This window comes from Choloepus didactylus, chromosome 1 (genome assembly GCF_015220235.1).
Source record: "Choloepus didactylus isolate mChoDid1 chromosome 1, mChoDid1.pri, whole genome shotgun sequence".
NCBI classification, from domain to species: Eukaryota; Metazoa; Chordata; class Mammalia; order Pilosa; family Megalonychidae; genus Choloepus; species Choloepus didactylus.
The window spans coordinates 243539340-243559581 of record NC_051307.1 but is presented as its reverse complement, the minus strand read 5'-3'; the positions used below and the strand labels follow the sequence as shown (position 1 = coordinate 243559581).

The window sequence follows — 20242 nt, the reverse complement described above, 5'->3', positions numbered from 1 at the left end:
AAAGGACCAGCAGACGCCAGCCACATGCCTTCCCAGCTGACAGAGGTGTTCAGATGTCCTTGGCCTTTCTTCAGTGAAGGTATCCTCTTATTGCTCCATTAGTTTGGACACTTTTGTAGCCTTAGAACTGTAAATTTGTAACCTAATAAATCCCTTTTATAAAAGCCCATCCATTTCTGCTGTTTTACATAATGGCAGGTTTAGCAAACTGGAAACCCCCACCCTCTATTTTTTTGTTTGTTAGCACTTACATCTTTGTACATTGCATGTCCAGAAACATAGATTTATCATTATTTTTTATGCATTTGCATTTTAACACCTGTAGGAAGTAATAAGTGGAGTTACATCCCAAACAATACACTAAAATAATAATGGTGTTAATAATTACCCAAATGATTACCTTTACCACTGGTCTTTATTTCTTTATGCTGCTTTGAACTGCTGTCTAGTTTCTTTTCCTTTCGGTCTGAAGAACTCCCTTTGGCATTGCTTGTAGCGCAGACTTAGTGATGAACTCCCTCAGCTTTTGTTTATCCGGGGATGTCTTAATCTTTCCCTCATTTTGAAGGAAAGGCTTGATGGATAAAAATTCTTGACTAGTAGCTGTTTGCTTTCAGCACTTGTAATTTTTCAACCCACATCCTTCTTGCCTCCATAGTTTCTGATAAGAAATTGTAAATCAATCTAGTTGAGACTCCTTTGTACATAACACATTGCTTTTCTCTTGCAGCTTTCAGAGCTCTCTTTGTGTCGTTTGCATTCAATAGTGTGATCAATATAAGGTGGGGTATATTTTTCTTTGTGCTTACCCTGTTCAGTGTTCTCTGGCATTCTTGGGCGTGCATGTTCACGTCCATTGCTAAGTTTGGGAAGTTTTCTGTCATTATTTCTCTGAATAGTCCTTCTACACTTTTCTTTCTTCCTTCTCCATCTGGAACTTCCTTAATACGTATATTGTTGCACTTGATTCTGTCCCAGACTGTTTTCGCTTTTAGTATTTCTTTTTCTTTCTGCTCCTCTGCCTGACTCATTTCTATTTTCTTGTCTTCAAGTTCACTGATTCTTCTGTCATCTCCAGTCTGCTCTTGAAACCCTCCTGGGCATTTTTAATTTCAGTTATTGTGGTCTTCAACTCCAGTAGTTCTGCTTGGTTCTTTTAAAAATTTCTATGTTTTTACTGAGGTTCTCATATTATTCATTGTTTTCCTGATATCCTTTAATTCTTTCTCAGTATTTTCTTTTATCTCCTTGAGCAATTTTAAGATCATTTTGTTAAAGTCTTTGTTCAGTATGTCAACATTCTGGTCTTTGTTGGTGTTTTCTGAGTTTTTAACCTCTTCCTTTGGATGGGCCATCATTTCCTATTTTTTGTTTGTCTTGTACTCTTTTTTTTGAATACTGTACATTTTAATATTTTAAAATGTTAATTCTGGGATTTATTCCCTGAGATGTCTAAATGTTTCCTGATTTTGTAACCAGCTGGTGATAAGACAAGTTTTCTTCAGCTTCAGCCCTTCTCTCAGGAAGGTCTGCCCAAAGTGAATGCAATGTGCAGGGTTTTCCGTGTCTTTCTGGGCTTCTGTCTTGTCCTGGGCTTTTGCTTGCTGGTTGTTTTGGAGTTACCTGTTTACTGAAGTTTGATTTTCCCCTCTGTTTCCCAGGAGACAGACCTCCCTTTCTCAGGTGTTTGAACCCAATCTGCCTTACCCCATATTTTTCTGCCTCTATGGTCTCCTTTCATTATCTCAAGCTGCTTTTGCCTGGACAGCAAATTTTGGGAGGAGAGGCAGCCCAGAGAGTACTTTCCCAAGTCAATCTTTCCCAGGCAAAACAGGGGCAGGGTCCATGAATGGGCTCAGAGCAGCTCCAAACTGCCTTGGGGAGTCAGGAAGAGTACTAAGAGCTTCTCCGATGACTCCCCAAAACTGAGCTTTCCTGGCCTACCCAGCACATGCAGCCTTTCAGCTAACTGTTCCCTGCATCCCTGAGGAAGTATACCCTCTTTAAGTCTCCACAGCCACTATCCCTGTCCAGGGAGGGTTGAAACAATGGCTGCCCTCAAAGCCAGGTCCCCGGTGATCCTAATTTGCTAATCAAAAGCTGTAATCACTGATTAGCCATGCCTGCCCTTGTTCTTGGGGAAGAGGATTTTTGTGTCCCTTTCTGTCACCAGTGAACTGTCTAGGAGGTGGTCCCATGACGACCTGTCACAAGAGTGGAGAATGGGTGCCAGTAGCTGCCTCTCAGAGGGAGCAAGTTATTGTCCTTTAGTGTAATTTGTTGACATCTTCCTCCTGCTCTTCCCTGGATGCTGTATAGTGTTCTTCTGGCCTCCAGAGTTTCAAAATAGTTGCAGACAGTTCCTGCTTTTTTAATAGTTTTGGTGGAAGGACTGAGTCCTGGAGCTCCCTACTCTGTCATCTTCCCACAATCTGTCTCTCTTCATTTCTTTTTATAGCTGAATAATATTCCATTGTGTGGATATACCACATTTGTTTATCCATTCATCTACCTATGGTCACATGGGTTGCTATACCTTTGGCTATTGCAAATAATGCCACTATGAACATTGGTGTACAAATGTCTGTCCAAGTCCCTGCTTTTATTTTTATTTTTACGTATTTTTTGTCTATACCTAGTAGTGGAATTGCCATGTCATATGGTAATTCTATGTTTAACTTTCTGAGGAACTGCTGTTTTGGTTTGCTAAAGCTGCTGAAATGCAATTTACCAGAAATGGGTTGGCTTTTACAATGGGGATTTATTATTTTACAAACTTACAGTTCGAAGGTCATGAAAATGTCCCAGTTAAGGCATCAATCTGACGAAAGACTGATGGCATCTGGGGTTCCTCTGTCACATGGAAAGGCACATGGCCAGAGTCTGCTGGGCCTCTCCTGAGTTTAGCTTCTGGTTTCTGTGGCTTTCTCCAAAGTGTCTCTGGGCTTCTGTCTTAGTTTCTCCTGGGGACAAACTGGATTACATATCTTAGTTTCTCTCTGAGCTCTCTCCAAAGTGAGTCTGCCTTTTATCCAGTAAAGATGATTAATCAAGAACCACCTTTAATGGGCAGGGTCACATCCCCATGGAAACAACCTAATCCAAAGTTCCCACCCAACAATAGGTCTTCCCCCACAAGATTGGAGTAAAAGAACGTGGCCTTTTATTGGGTACATAATAAATTCAAACCAGCACAACTGCAAAACTTTTCCACAGTGACTGCACCATTTTACATTGCCCCTCACAGTGTATGTTGGATCTATTTCTCTACATTCTCATCAACTCTTGTTATATTCTGTTTTGTTAATAATAGCCATCCTTGTGGCTATGAAGTGGTATCTCGTAGTTTTAAGTTGCATTTCTTTAATAGCTAATGATGGTGAGCCTCTTTTCATATACCTGTTGACCATATGAAATATCTTCTTTGGAGAAACACACATTCAAATCCTTGGCTCATTTTTTAATTGGGTTATCTGTCTTTTTTGTTGTTGTTGTTGAGTGATAGGGTTTACATACTCTGGATATAAACTCCTTATCAGATATATGGTTTCCAAATATTTTCTCCTGTTCTGTAGCTGGCGTTTTTGCTTTCTTGATAATGTCCTTTGATGCCTAAAAGTTGTTTGTTTATTTTGATGAAGTCCATTTTATCTAATTTTCTTTTCTTGCTTGTGCTTTTGGTGTAAAGTCTAAAAATCTACTGCCTATTACGAGGTCCTGACAATATTTTCCTACATTATATCATAAGAGATTTATAGTTTTAGCTTTTATATTTAGGTTGTTGATCCATTTTGAATTAATTTTTGTATGTGATGAGAGGTAGGGGGGCCACATTCATTCTTTGCATGTGGATTTCCAACTGTCACAGCACACTTGAAGAGACTACTCTTTCCCCATTGAATTAACTTGGCACCCTTGTCAAAAATCAACTGACCATAGATGTTTGGATTTTCTCTGGACTCTTAATTATATTCCCTTGGTTTGTATAAGCCAGTACCACACTGTTTTGATTACTGTTGCTTTGTAATACAATTCAAAGTCAGGAAGCGTGAGTCCTCCAATTCTGTTTTCTTTTTCAAGACTGTTCTGGCTATTTGGGGCCCCCTGCAATTCCGTATAATTTGAAGATCATCTTTTCCATTTCTGAAAAAGAGGCTGTTGGAATTTTGTCAGGGATTGTGCTGAATTTGTAGATCCCTTTAGGCAGTATTGACATCTTAACAATATTAAGTCTTGCAATCCACGAATATGGGATGTTGTTCCATGTATTTAGGTCTTCTTTAATTTCAATCGGTGATGTTTTGTAGTTTTCAGTGTACATGTCTTTCACATCCTTGGTTAAATTTATTCCTACATATTTTATTCATTTAGATGCTGTTGTAAATAGAATTGTTTGATTGATTTCCTGTCCAGATTGTTCATTACTGGTGTATAGAAATCCATGGACTTCTGCATGTTTTTCCTGTATATTGCAACTTTGCTGAATTCATCTATTAACTCTCATAGCTTTCTTGTGGGTTCTTTGGGATTTTCTAAATATGGGATCATGTCATTTGCAAAACGGGACATTTGACTTCTTCCTTTCCAATTTCAATGGCTTTTACTTCTTTCTCTTGCCTAATTGCTCTGGCTAGAACTTCCAGTACAATGTGGAATAACATACTTTTGGATTTGATTTGCCGGTATTTTGCTCAGCTTTTTTGCATCTATATTCATAAAAGATATTGGTCTGTAATTTTCTTTTCTTGTGCTGTCTTTATTTGGCTTTGGCATCAGGGTAATGCTGGCCCCATCAAAAGAGTTGGAAAGTAATCCCTCCTGTTCTGTTTTTTGGAACAGTTTGAGAAGTATTGGTGTTAAGCAGTGAAACCATCTGGTCCAAGACTTTTCTTTGTTGGGAAGTTTTTAATTACTGATTCAATCTCTTCAGTCATTATAGGTATGTAGAGAATTTTTTATTTCTTGCATCAGATTAGGTAATTTGTATGTTTCTAGGAATTTTTCCGTTTCATCTAGGTTTTCTAACTTGTTGGCATCTGGCTAAAGGTTTGTTGATTTCATTGAGCTTTTTAAAAAAAAAAAACTTTGTTTTGTTGAATTTATTGTTTTTCTGTTTTCTATTTAATCTATTTCTGCTCTCATCTTTACCATTTTCTTCCCCTATTAACTTTGGGTTTTGTTTGCTCTTCTTGTTCTAGTTTCTTTAGGTGTAAAGTTAGGTCGTGATATACTATACTTTTAGTTAAGGAAAAATAGTATCTTCCCATTCACAGTACCCAAGTGACTCCTCCGAACCTTGAATTTTATCTTTGGTGGGTATTGACTAAATTCCAGACCCTCATGTCTAATGGGCTTCTCCCAGCCCAGTCCCATCAGGCCTGGGAGGTTATCAGGACCCTTTCACAAGTACTGATCCCAGAAGTTTTCAGTGTGATGCTAGTCTTGTTCACCACCCCTACAGTGTTTTGAGAGCTTTTGTGTGGAAACCATAGACTTAAAGGAGTCTTTTACAGCTGGCTTTGAAGTCAATGAGAAAATTCAAAGGTTATCTCTAAAAAGTTACTTTTGGCATCCTTTTCTTTTATTAAAGTTGTATAGAGCAGAACTGAAAATTTCTGTGGTTTCTCCTCCCATTTTCAACATTAGAAATAGCTGTTTTAATATTATATTTTCTCAGGGTCATCATGAGGCAGTATATCACTGATTCCCTTATCGCCTTGAGTCCATGCTCTAGAACTGCAGACGCCACACTGGAAGCATGAGGCATGGCCTCACAACTGTGGCCACCACTGGGCATCTTTCTGATTCCCCTTGTGATCCAGCCCACTTCTTGCCTACAGGTACCTCGTGCACAGACCTCTCGTCCAGAATCTCCAGGGATGACCAGCCCCTCCCCACGCATCCAGATAATCTCCACCGACTCTGCGGTATCCTCACCTCAGCGCATTCAGGTACCTGCAGCACTGCTCCCACTTAGTTCTGGCCATCCACCCTGCCTTCTCTGAATCTCTTCCAAAAACTGACCTGCCTAAGGGTTTCATTGAGGATTGTGCTTATTGGGCAGTAAGTACAGTACAACCTCATTCATTCTTTAAAAAAGAAAGTTTACATTCCTGTAACTTACTTTTGAAGCAGAAGTTTAAACTGTGGAAGTTTGGAATGAATCAATTCCAAATTGAGTGGCAATATGTCCTAATAGTTGAGAACAAGGTCCTACACTCAAAGTCAAATCCATTGCCCCACTTGACTATGTTTTGAGACCTTGGGCAGTTACTTGTCTTTTCAATGACTTGTTTTTTTCATTTGGAAAATGGAGGTAATGGTAATACTTCATAAGGTTATTGTGAGAAATCAGTGGGATGTTGCTTGTAAAATGCTTAAAACAGTGCCTGGTACATAGTAATGTTCAATATGTACTAGTTTTCACTATATAACAACTTATTTCTAGTATTGTTATTATTAACTAATAGATACTCAATTGTGAGATGATTAGGCTTCCCTGGGACTCTGAATATGCATCTGGCATATTGAGTGTTTACCCTTTGAACAAAGAAAAGTATGTTTCAAGCTATTGGACAACAAGCTATGAGGAAGAGATAATATATTAATGACAGACAGATTAAAGATTCATGGTTATCTCAACAAGCTGAACCAAAGGGCCAAACCGAAAAACATGAACAGAAATAAACAGTAGAAAAAACATCAGTTCTGTACCTAAAGAGGTACCAGGGTGGAAAGGTATTTGAGTGAAAACTAAAAGGAAAAATTTCTTTTACCATTCATTTCAAGTTCAGTATAAGTGAACAGTATGATACAATTACCAGCTAATTTCTGTAGTGTTTGCCCACTCTTAAAAGTGATACTATGGACAATTATGAACTAAGCAAAAAGAGTCTATATGAGTAAAATGAAATAAGTCATTAAAATTATAATCCCATTATGTCCATATTGCCTAACACTATATCATAAGTTCAGATATCCATATAGTTTAGTTGTCATTATTTTAATGTTCATATGAAGTAGGAAGCACAATCTGGGTGTTTGCAAATCCAGGAATAATGGCTCCAATATCAGTGAGGTTTTACCATACTTGACTGGAATTCCCCCAATTAGGAACTTTATATAACTAAGTTGTTTTTTCTTTTACTTTTCTTCTTATCTATTGATTGTGACTTCAAAGTGTCATTTATAGATTTTATAATGGTGAGTGTTAGGATCCTGCCTACTTAACTCTCTTAACTCTGGAAATGGAGCTAACTTTGTGTAGTTAATGGTGGCCGTCACATTATGGTCTCACAACTGTCTGAGGGAATGTGAGGAGATAGTTCCCCACAGGCAACTCTTTCAGTGGCTGGTGGATATTTCAAGAGAGAGAGTACATACTCTCCTAGAATTGGTATAAGAAGGATCTTTCTGTTTTCCCAAGTGCCATTCTAGCATCCTGTTCCATACAGTACCCTGCTTGGTACTCAGCCCAGGGTGGCTCTGCTGTCCTGGCTGGACTGCAGTAAGGTCTCTTGCACAAGAAGTCTGGTAGAATAGAGTGTTGGTGTTTAGCTTTCAGTCTATTTAAGGAAGATAAGATAATCCTGAGACATGAGTTTTATGTGTAGTGAATATATGCGAGGATCTTCATTGTGAACTGTCTATAAAATTGGGCATGCTTTTCCGAGTACTTTTGAATTTATTATATTTCAAGGTTTGATTTTTTTAAAAGGAAAATGGAGGTTGTAGAGAAATGGGTCTTACAAACCATTAAAGTTCATGGCTTCGATGAGTTGTCATCTCTAGCCCTGATCTCTCAGTGGTGAACTTGCAACCTTCTGATGCCCTGAGAGAGTAAGTTTTCTGATGTTCTCATGCTTGAAACCCAAATAGTTGCTTCTGTGATAAAATTTTACAGAGAATATTATAAGCATATCTGGCCAGGGAAGATTTGGGAGCTCTAGCTCTGAATGGAAGAGATCTAGGGTGGTCAAATCTTGTCTCCACTCAGGTATGTGACCTGGGAAAAGTTTCCATATCCTCTGTCAGTCCCAGTTTCTACAGTTGTAAAATGGCTACAATGGTACCTACTTTGTAGGGTTGTTAAAGAATTAAATGAGATAATGCATTATAAATCCATAGAAAGCACTCAACAAATCAGTAAGTGTTAGCAACTTATGATTTTCTGTTTTATTTTTATGTAATTTCAAACCTATCGAAAATAGTACACGTAACTCCTGTATACCGTTTGTCCAGATTCACCAACTGTTTACATTTGCCTTATCATTTGGTATGTGTATGTCTATCTTTTCTGAATCATTTCAGAATAAATTGGAGAAATGATGCCCCTTTGCCCTCAATAGTATATATTTCCTAAGAACAATGACTTTCGCTTACATAATCGCAATACAGTTAACAAAATCAGGAAATTTAATATTATTGAGACATGCCATTATCTAATCCACAGTCTATATTGTAAAGTTTCATCAGTTGTCCCAATAAAGTTCTTTATAACTATTTTTCTCCTGGTCCAGGATTTTTTTACTCTTTTTAATGGTAAATAAATAAGGTGCCAGTCAACACAAGACCAATGTGTCTAGTTATGCGGGCCAGTGGAGGGTGATCATGTCATTCTAATGGGTGCGAAATATGAAGGGTGGCAGTTGAATGGGGTAAATGGCAGGACCCTGGTGTCTGGGTTTGAGAGCTTTTGTTTTAAGATACAGAGAGGTTTAGGACAGAAACTGTGGGCGGCAATGGGTAAAATAAGAAGAGCCATAGGAGAGTGCCCACTGATCTTAGAGTTGAAGCTTAATTGAAGTCATACAATTACAAAGTCTCACTTTTCAGTAAATCTCACAAGTTTTCATCATCTTGTATTCATTCCAGGCAAGTGGTTTTCAAGTTGTGTTCTACATTGCTTCCCAGATTCCACAAACATCAGGTTCAAATTTTACTACTTAATCCACTTTTTAAAAACGATTAAAAGAAAAACACACTTAATATTCCAAATTTTACATCAAAGCACTGCTCAGAAATATCCTAGATTAGACAGACCACTAAGTATTTGTTTTACAGGAGCAGAAGACACTAGATTGTATCGTAAAATCTTAGAGACCATTTATAAAACAGGAAATAATTATGGACTAACTTTTTTTTTTTTTTTTGCATTGATAATTTTTTTTTTTTTTTTAAGAGAAAAACTCTGCATAAAATACAGAGTTCCCGTATACCACCCTGTTAATAACACTAGTGTTAGTGTGGTCCATTGTTACTATTGATTAAAGAACATTTTTATAATGCTACTAATAACTATAGTCCATCATTTATAATAGTGTTAACTGTTTGTGTTGTACGGTCCTATGTGTTTTTTATTCTAGTAACATATATACAACCCAAAATTTTCCCTATTAGCCACATTCACATACTTAATTCAATGCTGTTAATTATATTCACAATGTTGTTCTATCACCATCATCCATTACCAAAACTTTATAGTCAATCCAAATAGAAACTCTTAAGCATTAATGCCACATTTTGTACCAGTATCATAAAAAAATTCATCCTTTAGCACCTGGCTGATTTCACTAAACATGATGAGGTCTTCAAGGTTCATCCATGTTGTAGCATTTATTAGAACTTCATTCCTTTATATAGCTGAATAATATTCCATTGTATGTATATACCACATTTTATGTATCCGTTCAACAGTTGATGGACACTTGGGTTGCTCCCATCTTTTGGCAGTTGTGAATGATGCTGCCGTGAACATTGGTGGGTTCGTTTGAGTCTGTTTTTCATATCTTTTGGGTATATGCCTAGAAGTGGGATTGCTCAGTCATATGGTTATTCTATACCTAACTTTCTGAGGAACCGCCAAACTGTTTTGCTCAGCAGCTGCACCATTTTACTTTCCCACCAGCAATGAATAAGTGCTATTTCTCCACATCCTCTACAACACTTGTAACTTTTGGTTTAATAGTAGTCATGCTAAGTGGGTGTAAAACAGTATCTCATTGTGGTTTTGATCTGCATTTCCCTAATAGCTAATGAGCTTCAGCATCATTCATGGCTATTTGTATATCCTCTGGAGAAATGTCTGTTCTTTAGCCCATTTTTAAAGTGGGTTGTTTTGCTTTTTTATTCTTAAGCTGTAGGGTTTCTTTATATATTTTGGATAAACCCTTATGAGATGCGTGTTTTCCAAATATTTTTTTCCCATTGAGTAGGTTGTCTTTTCACTTTCATGATAAAGTCCTTTGATACACAAAAGATTTTAATTTTGAGGAGGTCCCATTTTTTCCTTTTGCTGCTTGTGCTTTGGGTGTAAAGTCTAAGAAACCATTGCCTAACACAAGGTCCTAAAGATGCTTCCCTACACCTCTGTAAGTTTTATAGCCCTCGTTCTTATATATTTAGGTATTTAATCTATTTTGAGTTAATTTGCATAGGCTATCCAGTACTCCCAGTACCATTTGTTGAAGGGACTATGCTTTCCCTGTTGAATGAACTTTGCAGCCTTGTCAAAAAAAAAAAACAAAAACGAAAAAAAAAAAAAACACATTTGACCATAGATGAGAGGTTGTATTTCTGAGCTGTCAATTTGATTCTTTGGTCTGTATATCTGTCCTTGTGCCTGTACCATGCTGTTTTTGACCACTGTAAAGTCAGGAACTATGAGACTTTCAAATCTGTTTTTCTTTTTCAAGATGTTTTTGGCTATTCAAGGCCCTTTGCTCTTCGAAATAAATTTGGTGATGGGCTTTTCCGTTTCTCCAAAGAAGGCTGTTGAAATTTTTATTGAGGTTACAGTGAATCTGGCAGTTGGTTTGGTAGAATCAACATCTTAACAATATTTAGTCTCCCAATCTGTGCTCGTGCAGTGTCCTTCTGTTTATTTAGATCTTTTCTGATTTCTTTTAGCAAAGATTTGTAGTTTTCTATGTATAATTCCTTTATATCCTTGGTTAAATTTATTCCTGGACATTTGATTCCTAGACATTTGCTATTATAAATGGAATTTTTTTACTTGATTTCTTCTTTCATTTGTTCATTACCAGTGTATAAAAACACTACTGATTTTTGCATGTGCATCTTATATCCCACCACTTTACTGAATTCATTTATTACTTCTGGAAGCCTTGTTGTAGATTTTGGGGGACTTTGTGTATATAGGCTCATGTCATCCTGAAATAGTGCAAGTTTTACTTCTTCCTTTCCAATTTGGATGCCTTTTATTTCTTTTTCTTACCTAATTGCCCTGGCTAGAACTTTCCACTACAATGTTGAATAACAGTGGTAACAATGGGTGTTTCTGTTTGCTAGGCTGCTGAAAGCAGATACCATAAAATGGATTGTCTTTTAACAATGGGAATGTATTAGCTTACAAGCTTACAGCTTTGAGGCTTTGAGAATGTCCAAATCAAGGCATCACAAAGGTGATGCTTTCTTTCCAAAGACTGGCTGCTGGTGATCCTTGACTCCTCTGCTACTTAGCAAGACATATGGCAGTGTCTGCTGGTTTCTTCCTCCCCACTCTCCCTTCTCCCCTCCCAATTTTCCTCTTTCCCCTCTCTTTGTCCCCTTTATAAGGGACTCCAATAAGAGTATTAAGACTCACCTCAAATGAGGTGGGTACCATCTTAACCGAAGTGGCCTTATCAAAAGATCCTGCTAACATTTGGTCCAGACCCACAGGAATCGATTAGCTTTTTTTTTTCCAATTCAGTTTTATTGAGATATAGTCACATACCCTACAGTCATCCACAGTATACAGTCAGCTGTTCACAGTACCATCATATAGTTGTCATTCATCACCAAAACCAATTTTTGAACATTTTCATTATTCAAAACAAAAAATGAAAATAAGAATAAAAATACAAGTACAGAAGAACACCCAAAACATCCCATCCCCCCTTCCCCCCTATTATTCATTTAATTTTTGTTCTCATTTTTCTACCCATCTGTCAATACACTGGATAAAGGGAGTGTGAGCCACAAGGTTTTCACAATCACAGTCACACCATGTAAGCTACGTACTTATACAATCATCATCAAAATTGATTTGCTTTAAGAACATGATTATCTGGGATATGGTTAGTTCCAAACCACCACAGTGGGCATCCTTATCTTGTTCCCTATCTTAGAGAGAAAGCTTCCAGTCTTTCACTGTTGATGTTAGCAGTGGGTTTTTCATATATGCCCTTTATCATGTTGAGGAAGTTTTCCTTCTATTCCTGTTTTTCTAAGTGTTTTTATCAAGAAACCGCGGTGCTAGATTTTATCACATACCTTTTCTGAGTCTATCAAGATGATCCTGTGGTGTTTTTTCCCCATTGTTCTGTAAATGTGGTATATTACATTAATTAATTTTCTTATGTTGAAGTACCCTTGCATGCCTGGGATAAATCCCATTTGATCATGGTGTATAATGCTTTCAATGTGCTGTTGGATTCAATTTTCTAGTAATTTTTTTGAGGGTTTTTGCATCTATTAAGATAAATTGGTCTGTAACTTTCTTTTCTTATGGTATTTTTATTGGTATTAGGGTGATGTTGGCTCATGCAATGAAGTAGGTAGTATTCCCTCCTCTTCCATTTTTTTTCAAAGACTTGAAGCAGGTTTGCTATTAATTTTTCCTGGAATATTTGGTAGAATTCACCTGTGAAGCTCTCTGCTCCTGGATCTTTCTTTGTTGAGAGGTTTTTAATGATTGATCCAATATCTTTACTTGTAATTGGTCTGTTGAGATCTTGTATTTCTTCCTGAGTCAGTGTAGGTTGTTTGTGTATTTCTAGGAATTTGTCCATTTCATCTAAGTATTCTAATAGTTGTAAACATTTGTTCATAATATCCTTTTATGATCCTTTTTGTTTTTTTGTGGGGTCAGTAGTAATGTCCCCCATCTCATTTCTGATTTTATTTTTTTGCATCCTTTCTTGTCTTTATTAGTCTAGCTAAAGGTTTCTCAGCTTTATTGATCTTTTCAAAGAACCAACTTTTAGTTTTGTTAATGCTCTCTTGTTTTTTCACCCTCTGTTTCATTTATTTCTGCTCTAATCCTTGTTATGTCTTTCCTCTGCTTGCTTTGGGTTTAGTTTGCTGTTCTTTTTCTAGTTCCTCTAGGTGTACATTTAGGTCTTTGATTTTTAGCTCTTTCTTCTTTTTTAACGTAAGCATTTAGGGCTATAAATTTCCCTTTCAGTACTGACTTCACTGCATCCCATTAAATTTTGATATGTTCTGTTCTTGTTTCCTTGCATCGCAAGATATTTACTGATTTCCATTGTGATTTCTTCTTTGATCCATTATTATTTAAGAGTGTATTATTTAAGATAATGACAATTAAATGCCATAGATGTCATAGAGGAGAAAAGGCTCAAAAGAACACAGTTGGGACATAGAGGAGAAAAGGCTCAAAAGGACACAATTGGGACATAAGAAAAAATGAAATACAGAATGTAAGCTTTATATCAATGTTAAATTTCTTGAACTTCTTAACTACACTAAATGTGATTACATAAATGAATATTCTTGTTCATAGGAAATGTATATGTGAATTATATTATTTGTTCAAGTATGTGTGCAACTTGTTCTCAGTGTTCAGAAGACAGAGCAATAGATGATGGATGATAGGGAGGGAGGGAGGGAAAGAAAGAAATGTTAAAGTGACAAAATATTAAAGTTGGTACATCGGGGTATCGGCAGAGGGGGTTTGGGGTATGCTGGAGTTCTGTGTATGGGGTTTGTATTATTTTTGCCACTGTTACTGTAAGTTTGAATTTATTTCAAAATAAAAATTAAAAAAAAGAGTGTAGTATTTAACTTCCATGTATTTGTCGATTTTCCACTTCTCTGGCTGTTTCTGATTTCCAGCTTTGTGATCAGAGAAGAAGCTTTGTATAATTTCATTCATTTAAAATTTATTTTGACTTGTTTTATGACCCAACATGTGATCTCTCCTGGAGAATGATCCATGTACCCTTGAGAAAAATGTTTATCCTGCTGTTTTGGGGTACAATGTTTGTATATTTCTGTTAGGTCTAGTTCATTTTTCATATTATTCAAGTTCTCTGTTTCCTTTTTGTTTAGATGTTCTATCTATTATTGAAAGTGGTATGTTAAAGTCTCCAACTGTTATTGTAGATGTGTATTTCTCCCTTCAGTTTTCCAAGTTTGCCTCATGTATTTTGGGCCTCCATTGTTAGGTGCATTAGTATTTACGATTGTTATTTTTATTTTGTCTGATATTAGTGTAGCTACCCAGCTCTCTTTTGATTACTATGTGTATGGATTAACTTTTTCTGTTTTTTCACTTTCAGCCTATTTGTGTCTTTGGGTCTAAGGTGAGTCTCTTGCAAAGAACATATGCCTGTAAAGGCAGTACTTCAGCCATTTTGTTCTTTGGTTTTCATATGTCTTATATCTTTTTTTTTCTCTCTTTTCCTTTATTGCAGCCTTCTTTTCTGTATACTTGAACTTCCATGATGTATATGACTGATACCTTTCTCTTTCTGTTTCTGTATTTTTAAAAAATCTTTCTTTGTGGTTACTCTGGGGTTTGTATTACTCAACTTAAGTCTATAATCTACTAATTTGAAACTTAACTTCAGTAGCATACACATTCTCTGCTCCCATAGCCCTCCATTTCCCAATCTCTTTATATTATTTTTTTTCCACTCTACCACTTTATATTTTGCATGTTCATTATCAGAAAATATGACTATTTCTTATTCAATTGTATTCTAACTCTTAAAAAATTAAAGAGTAGAGTTATATTGAGGATTCAGTACTACTGGGTTTTTCATTTACTCATTTACTTACCTTTACCAAAGATTTTCACTCCTTCACACTGCTCCAAGCCACTCTCCTGTCTTTTCCTTTCAACCTCAAGAACTCCCTTTAACAATTCTTGTTGGGCAAGTCTTTTGTTGAGGAACGCTCAGTTTCTGTTTATCTGTGAATGTTTTAAACTCTCCCTCATTTTTGAAGAACAGTTTTGCCAGATAAAAAATTTTGGACTAACAGTTTTTCTCTGTCAGTACCTGAAATACATTAAATATATCCCACTACTGCCTTCTTGCCTCCATGATTTCTCATGAGAATTCAGTCTTAGTCTTTACTTGAGGATCCCTTGTACATGACAAATCTCTTTTCTTTTGTTGTTTTTAGAATTCTTTCTTTATCGTTGGTATTTGACATTCTGATTAGTATATTTCTCAGAGTAGGTCTATTAGGGTTTAGCCTATTTGGAGTATGTTGCACTTCTTGGACATGCATATTTGTCTTTCTTGGGAGTTCAGAAATTTTCAGCTATTATTTCCTCAGATATTCTTTCTCACCCTTTTCCCTTCTCCTTCTGGGACACTCATGATACGATTGTTGGTATGCTTCATGCGGTCACTCAAGTCCCTGAGACACTGCTCAGTTTTTTTTCTATTATTTTTATTTGTATGATTTTGATTGTCCTGACTTCTAGTTCACTGATACTTTCCTCGTACCTATTGAAATCTGCTGTTTTTTTTTCTAGTGTATTTTTAATCTCCGTTATTGTGCCTTTCATCTCCATAGTTTCTGTTACGTTTCTTTTTAAATTTTCTAATTCTTCCTTTTGCTCACACATTGTCTTTTAGCTCTATATCCAGTGGTAGTTTATTTCTATCCATATTTTCCTTCATATTCTTGAATTGATTTAGGAGATTTTTTGAACTTCTTTGATTAGTTCTTCCAAATTCTGTGTCTCCTATGAAGTTTAATTTGTTCTCTTGACTAAACCATATCTTCCTATTTCTTAGTGTGACTTGTAATTTTTGCTGATTTCTGGGCATCTGATTATTTTGATGTGCTAACTCTGGAGGTCAGTTTCTCCCTCTTGCCTAGTGTTTTATTGTAGATTGGCTATGTATTAAGGCTCTTCTTTGCTACTTGGTCCAACTTAATACTGAACCTTTAACTGTTCAGATTTTCTCAGCTCTTCTACACTTGATTCTTGCCCTGGATATGCAGTACAACTTTTCAGATTGCCCTTTTACATGCAGTTGTTTCACTTCCAGGAGAAAACGTCTTTCATCTCTCCTTCTGTGGGATTCCTGATCTGTTCTGTTTGTTTTTAGGCAGAATTTTCTCTTCATCTCCTATTATTTGTTTAACCTCTCTCTATAACTCATTCCTCCTTTTCATTACAGTTTTCAATTCTGGGATGTGTCCTGCCTGTTCAGTTTCCTCCTTTTTTTTTTTTCCCATGTATCTTTTTTGCCTCTAGGTACTTCTCTATTAGGTTATCCCACCCTGGAGAGCCAGATGGGATCATTGTTCAAAGAAGTTTATTTTTTCATTTAGGTGATCCAGCAGAGTCTTGATTGAATGTGTGCACCTCTTGCCAACAGTTTTGCTGCAGTCTGTTATTTTCTGGGGGCCCTTTTGTATGCACATGTTCACCAGCCACTTGTGTTCAGCCCTCGGTCTCTGAGGACTTGGGTCCCTGTGCCTGGATATGCATAGGATTATCTAACTCACTGCTGTGGGTGGCTCTATGGTTTGAATCCACAGCACGAAGTCCCCAGGCCGTGCTCCCTCTGTTTGACTCTTCAGCTGCGTGGGACTGAGGGAGAGCGTAGGGTCCGGACTGGCAGGTCTGGGTCATAGATCTCCTATCTTTTTTTTCCGCCCCGCCTTTTTCTTTGATTCAGCCTTTGTGGGTTCTTTCTGGAGTCTCTATTGTTCTCCAGCCTTCCAACCAAGTGGGATTTGTCCTTTTATTAGTTGTTTCTGAGGAGAGACTTTTTCAGAAGATGTCTTACATTGCCATGTTGATGATGTCACTCCATCATTGATAAGTTAAAACAGTGAAGTTATATGAACTGATTTATAGTTTTAAAAGAATGAGTGAATAAGTTTCTTCTTCCTAATGAGGTCAGGGTTTCAGAGGCTAAAAGTCTGGTATCCTCCCAGGATTGATAGCATCTAGTGCTGGATGGCCACAATCCTTGAGATTACTTGGCTTGCATTTCTGCCTCCATTGGCTAACTTTTGTGTGATTGACTTTTTTTTAAATTTCTCATGAGACTTCTTCTTTGACCCATATGTTATTTAGAAGTGTTGTTTAATTTCCAAACATTCAGGATTTTTCCAGCTATCTTTCTTTTGTTGATTTCTAGTTTAATTTCCTTGTGATTTGACAACATACTTTGTATGATTTCTATTTTGTTGAATGTGTTAGGGTATTTTTTATGGCCCAGAAAGTGGTGTGTCTTGGCAGATGTTCTACATGAACTTGAGAAGAATATGTATTCTGCTGTTATTGGGTAGAGAATTTTAAAGTGTCAATTATATCAAGTTCATTGATAGTGTTGTGCAGGTCAACTGTAACTTTATTGATTTTCTGCCTGCTTGGTCTATCAATTAACGAGCAGGGGAGTGTTGAAACCTCCGACTATAATAGTGGATTTGTGTCTTTCTCCTTGAATGTCTATTCATTTTTGCCTCACATATTTTGATGCTTTGTTGGGTACATACAGATTTAGGATCGTTATATGTTTTTGGAGAATTGATCCCTTCATTATTACATAGTGTCCCTCTTTAGCCTTGATAATTTTCCTTCTTCTGAAACCTCCTTTGTCTGAAGTTACTATTGTTATTCCAGCTTTTTTTTTGATTGGTGTTAGCATGGTGTATCTTTCTCCATCCCTTAATTTTTGACTTATCAGAGTCTTTATATTTAAAATGGGTTTCTTAAAGACAATATATAGATAGGTCTTGTTTTTTTAATCTACTGTGACTGTGTCTGTGTCCTAGTTTGCTAATGCTGCAGAATGCAGAACACCAGAGATGGATAGGCTTTTATAAAACGGGGGTTTATTTCACTACACAGTTACAGTCTTAAGGCCACAAAGCGTCCAAGGTAACACCTCAGCAATCGGGTACCTTCACCGGAGGATGGCCAATGGCACCTGGAAAACCTCTGCTAGCTAGGAAGGCAGCTGGCGTCTGCTCCAAAGCTCCGGCCTCAAAACGGCTTTCTCCCAGGACGTTCCTCTCTAGCAAGCTTGCTTCTCTTCAAAACATCACTCCCAGCTGCACTCAGTGAGTTCCCTCTCTCTGAGTCAGCTCATTTATATGGCTCCACTAATCAAGGCCTACCCCGAATGGGTGGGGCCATGCCTCCATGGGAACATCTCATCAAAATCATTACCCACAGCTGCGTGGGGGCACATTCCAAGCAAATCTAACCAGCACCAAAACTTCTGCCCCACACAAGACCACAAAGATAATGGCATTTGGGGGACACAATACACTCAAACCGGCACAGTCTGTCTTTTAATTGGTGTATGTAGACCATTCACATTTAGTGATTATTGGTATAGTCGGATTAATGTCAAAGATAGCTTCTCTTTTTGCCTTCTCTGGTTTTGATTAGCACTTTATATTTCTTTTATCTCCTTTCTTAGCATATCAAATATACTTCTTTTTAAAAAAATTTTAGTGGTTGCCCTAGAGTTTACAATGTACATTTTAAACTAATTAACCCCTGTTCTAGTTTGCTAATGCTGCCAGAATGCAAAACACCAGAAATGGATTGGCTTTTATAAAAGGGGGTTTATTTGGTTACACAGTTACAGTCTTAAGGCCATAAAGTGTCCATCAACAAAGGGTACCTTCACTGGAGGATGGCCAATGGTATCCAGAAAGTCTCTGTTAGCTGGGAAGGCTCGTGGCTGGTGTCTGCTCCAAAGTTCTGGTTTCAAAATGGCTTTCTTCCAGGACGTTCCTCTCTAGCTGCAATTCCTCAAAACTGTCACTCTTAGTTTCTCTTGGGGTGTTTGTCCTCTCTTAGCTTCTCTGGAGCCAGAGTCTGCTTTCAACCGCCATCTTCAAACCATCTTTCATCTGCAGCTACTCTCTCAGCTTCTGTGCTTTCTTCAAAGTGTCCCTCTTGGCTATACTAGCTTGCTCCTTCTGTCTAATCTTATATAGTGCTCCAGTAATTTAATTCAGACCCACCCTAAATGGGTGGGCTAATACCTCCATGGAAATTATCCAACCAGAGTCATCAGCCACAGTTGGGTAGGGCACATCTCCATGGAAACACTCAAAGAATTACAATCTAAGTAACACTGATGGGTCTGCCCACACAAGATTACATCAAAGATAATGGCATTTGGGGGGACATAATACATTCATACTGGCACAACCCCACCTTCAAATAATAATCTCTTTCATGTATAGTGCAATACATTATAACAGTATTCCCAAGTCCTCACTCCTGTCCTTTGTGACTTTTCTGTCATTCATTTCACTTATGCATATGCATAATAAGAATACATTGTTACTATTGTAAATGTAAATAATTATACTTTACTTCAGTTAAGGATAAGAAAAAGAAAAGGTTTTATTTATCTTCATTTATTCCATATGCAAGTTTCTGTCATATCATTTTCCTTCTGTCTAAGAAAATCTTTTAACATTTCTTACAGGGCAGGTCTGCTGCTGCTGAATTCCCTAGTTTGTTTGTTTGTTTTTCTCTGAGGAAGTCGTTATTTCTCCTTTAGTTTTAAAGGATAATTACACTGGATATAAAATTTGGGGTTGGTAGTTTTGTTCTTTCAAGATTTTAAATATTCTACTACACTCTTTTCTTGCTTGTGTAGTTTCTGATAAGAATTCCACTGTATCATTCTTCTTCTTGTTATTCTATAGGAAAGGTTTTTTTTCTGTTCTCTGATTTGTTTCAAAATTTTCTCTTTGTCTTTGGTTTTCTACAGTTTGACTATGATATGCCTAGTATAGTTTTTTTGTTTTGTTTTGTTTGAGTGTTGGGGGTTGGTGGGGTTTTTTGTTTGTTTGTATTTTGCTTTTTGTTTTTGTTTTAAATTCATCCTGCTTGATGTTCTCTGATCTTTGTGGATATGCGGTTTGGAAAATTCATGTACATTATAGTGTTTTTTATTTCTAGCATTTTCTTTTGACTCATTCATAGAATTTCCTTGGAATTTCCATATCTCTGCTTACATTACCCATTTATTCTTTTTTTAAATACAGCTTTATTTGTATACCACACAGTCCATCCAAAGCGTACAATCATTTGCTCCTGGTATAATCAGAGAGTTGTGCATTTACTACCACAATTAATTTGAGAACATTCTCATTGCTCTGGGAAAAAAAAAAAATCTTATACCCCCCCCATTACTGATGCTTAGCATTGTTATAGTACCATTGTTACACTTGATGAAAGAATATTACAATGCTACTGTTAAGTAGG

At 36.9% G+C, this 20242-nt stretch overlaps 1 protein-coding gene across 3 annotated transcripts in view; it reads left to right on the top strand.

Moving 5' to 3' along the window:
* Positions 1 to 20242, top strand: part of NR2C2 (nuclear receptor subfamily 2 group C member 2) — a 129674-nt gene that overhangs the window by 58842 nt on the left and 50590 nt on the right. For all 3 annotated transcript variants that reach the window (XR_005211592.1, XM_037802600.1, XM_037802597.1), the window contains one exon: positions 5841 to 5951. Coding sequence is in view for 2 of the 3 variants with exons in the window: in XM_037802597.1 (XP_037658525.1) it covers positions 5841 to 5951 (111 nt within the window). In the remaining variant the exon portion in view is untranslated. The remainder of the gene's footprint in view (positions 1 to 5840; positions 5952 to 20242) is intronic.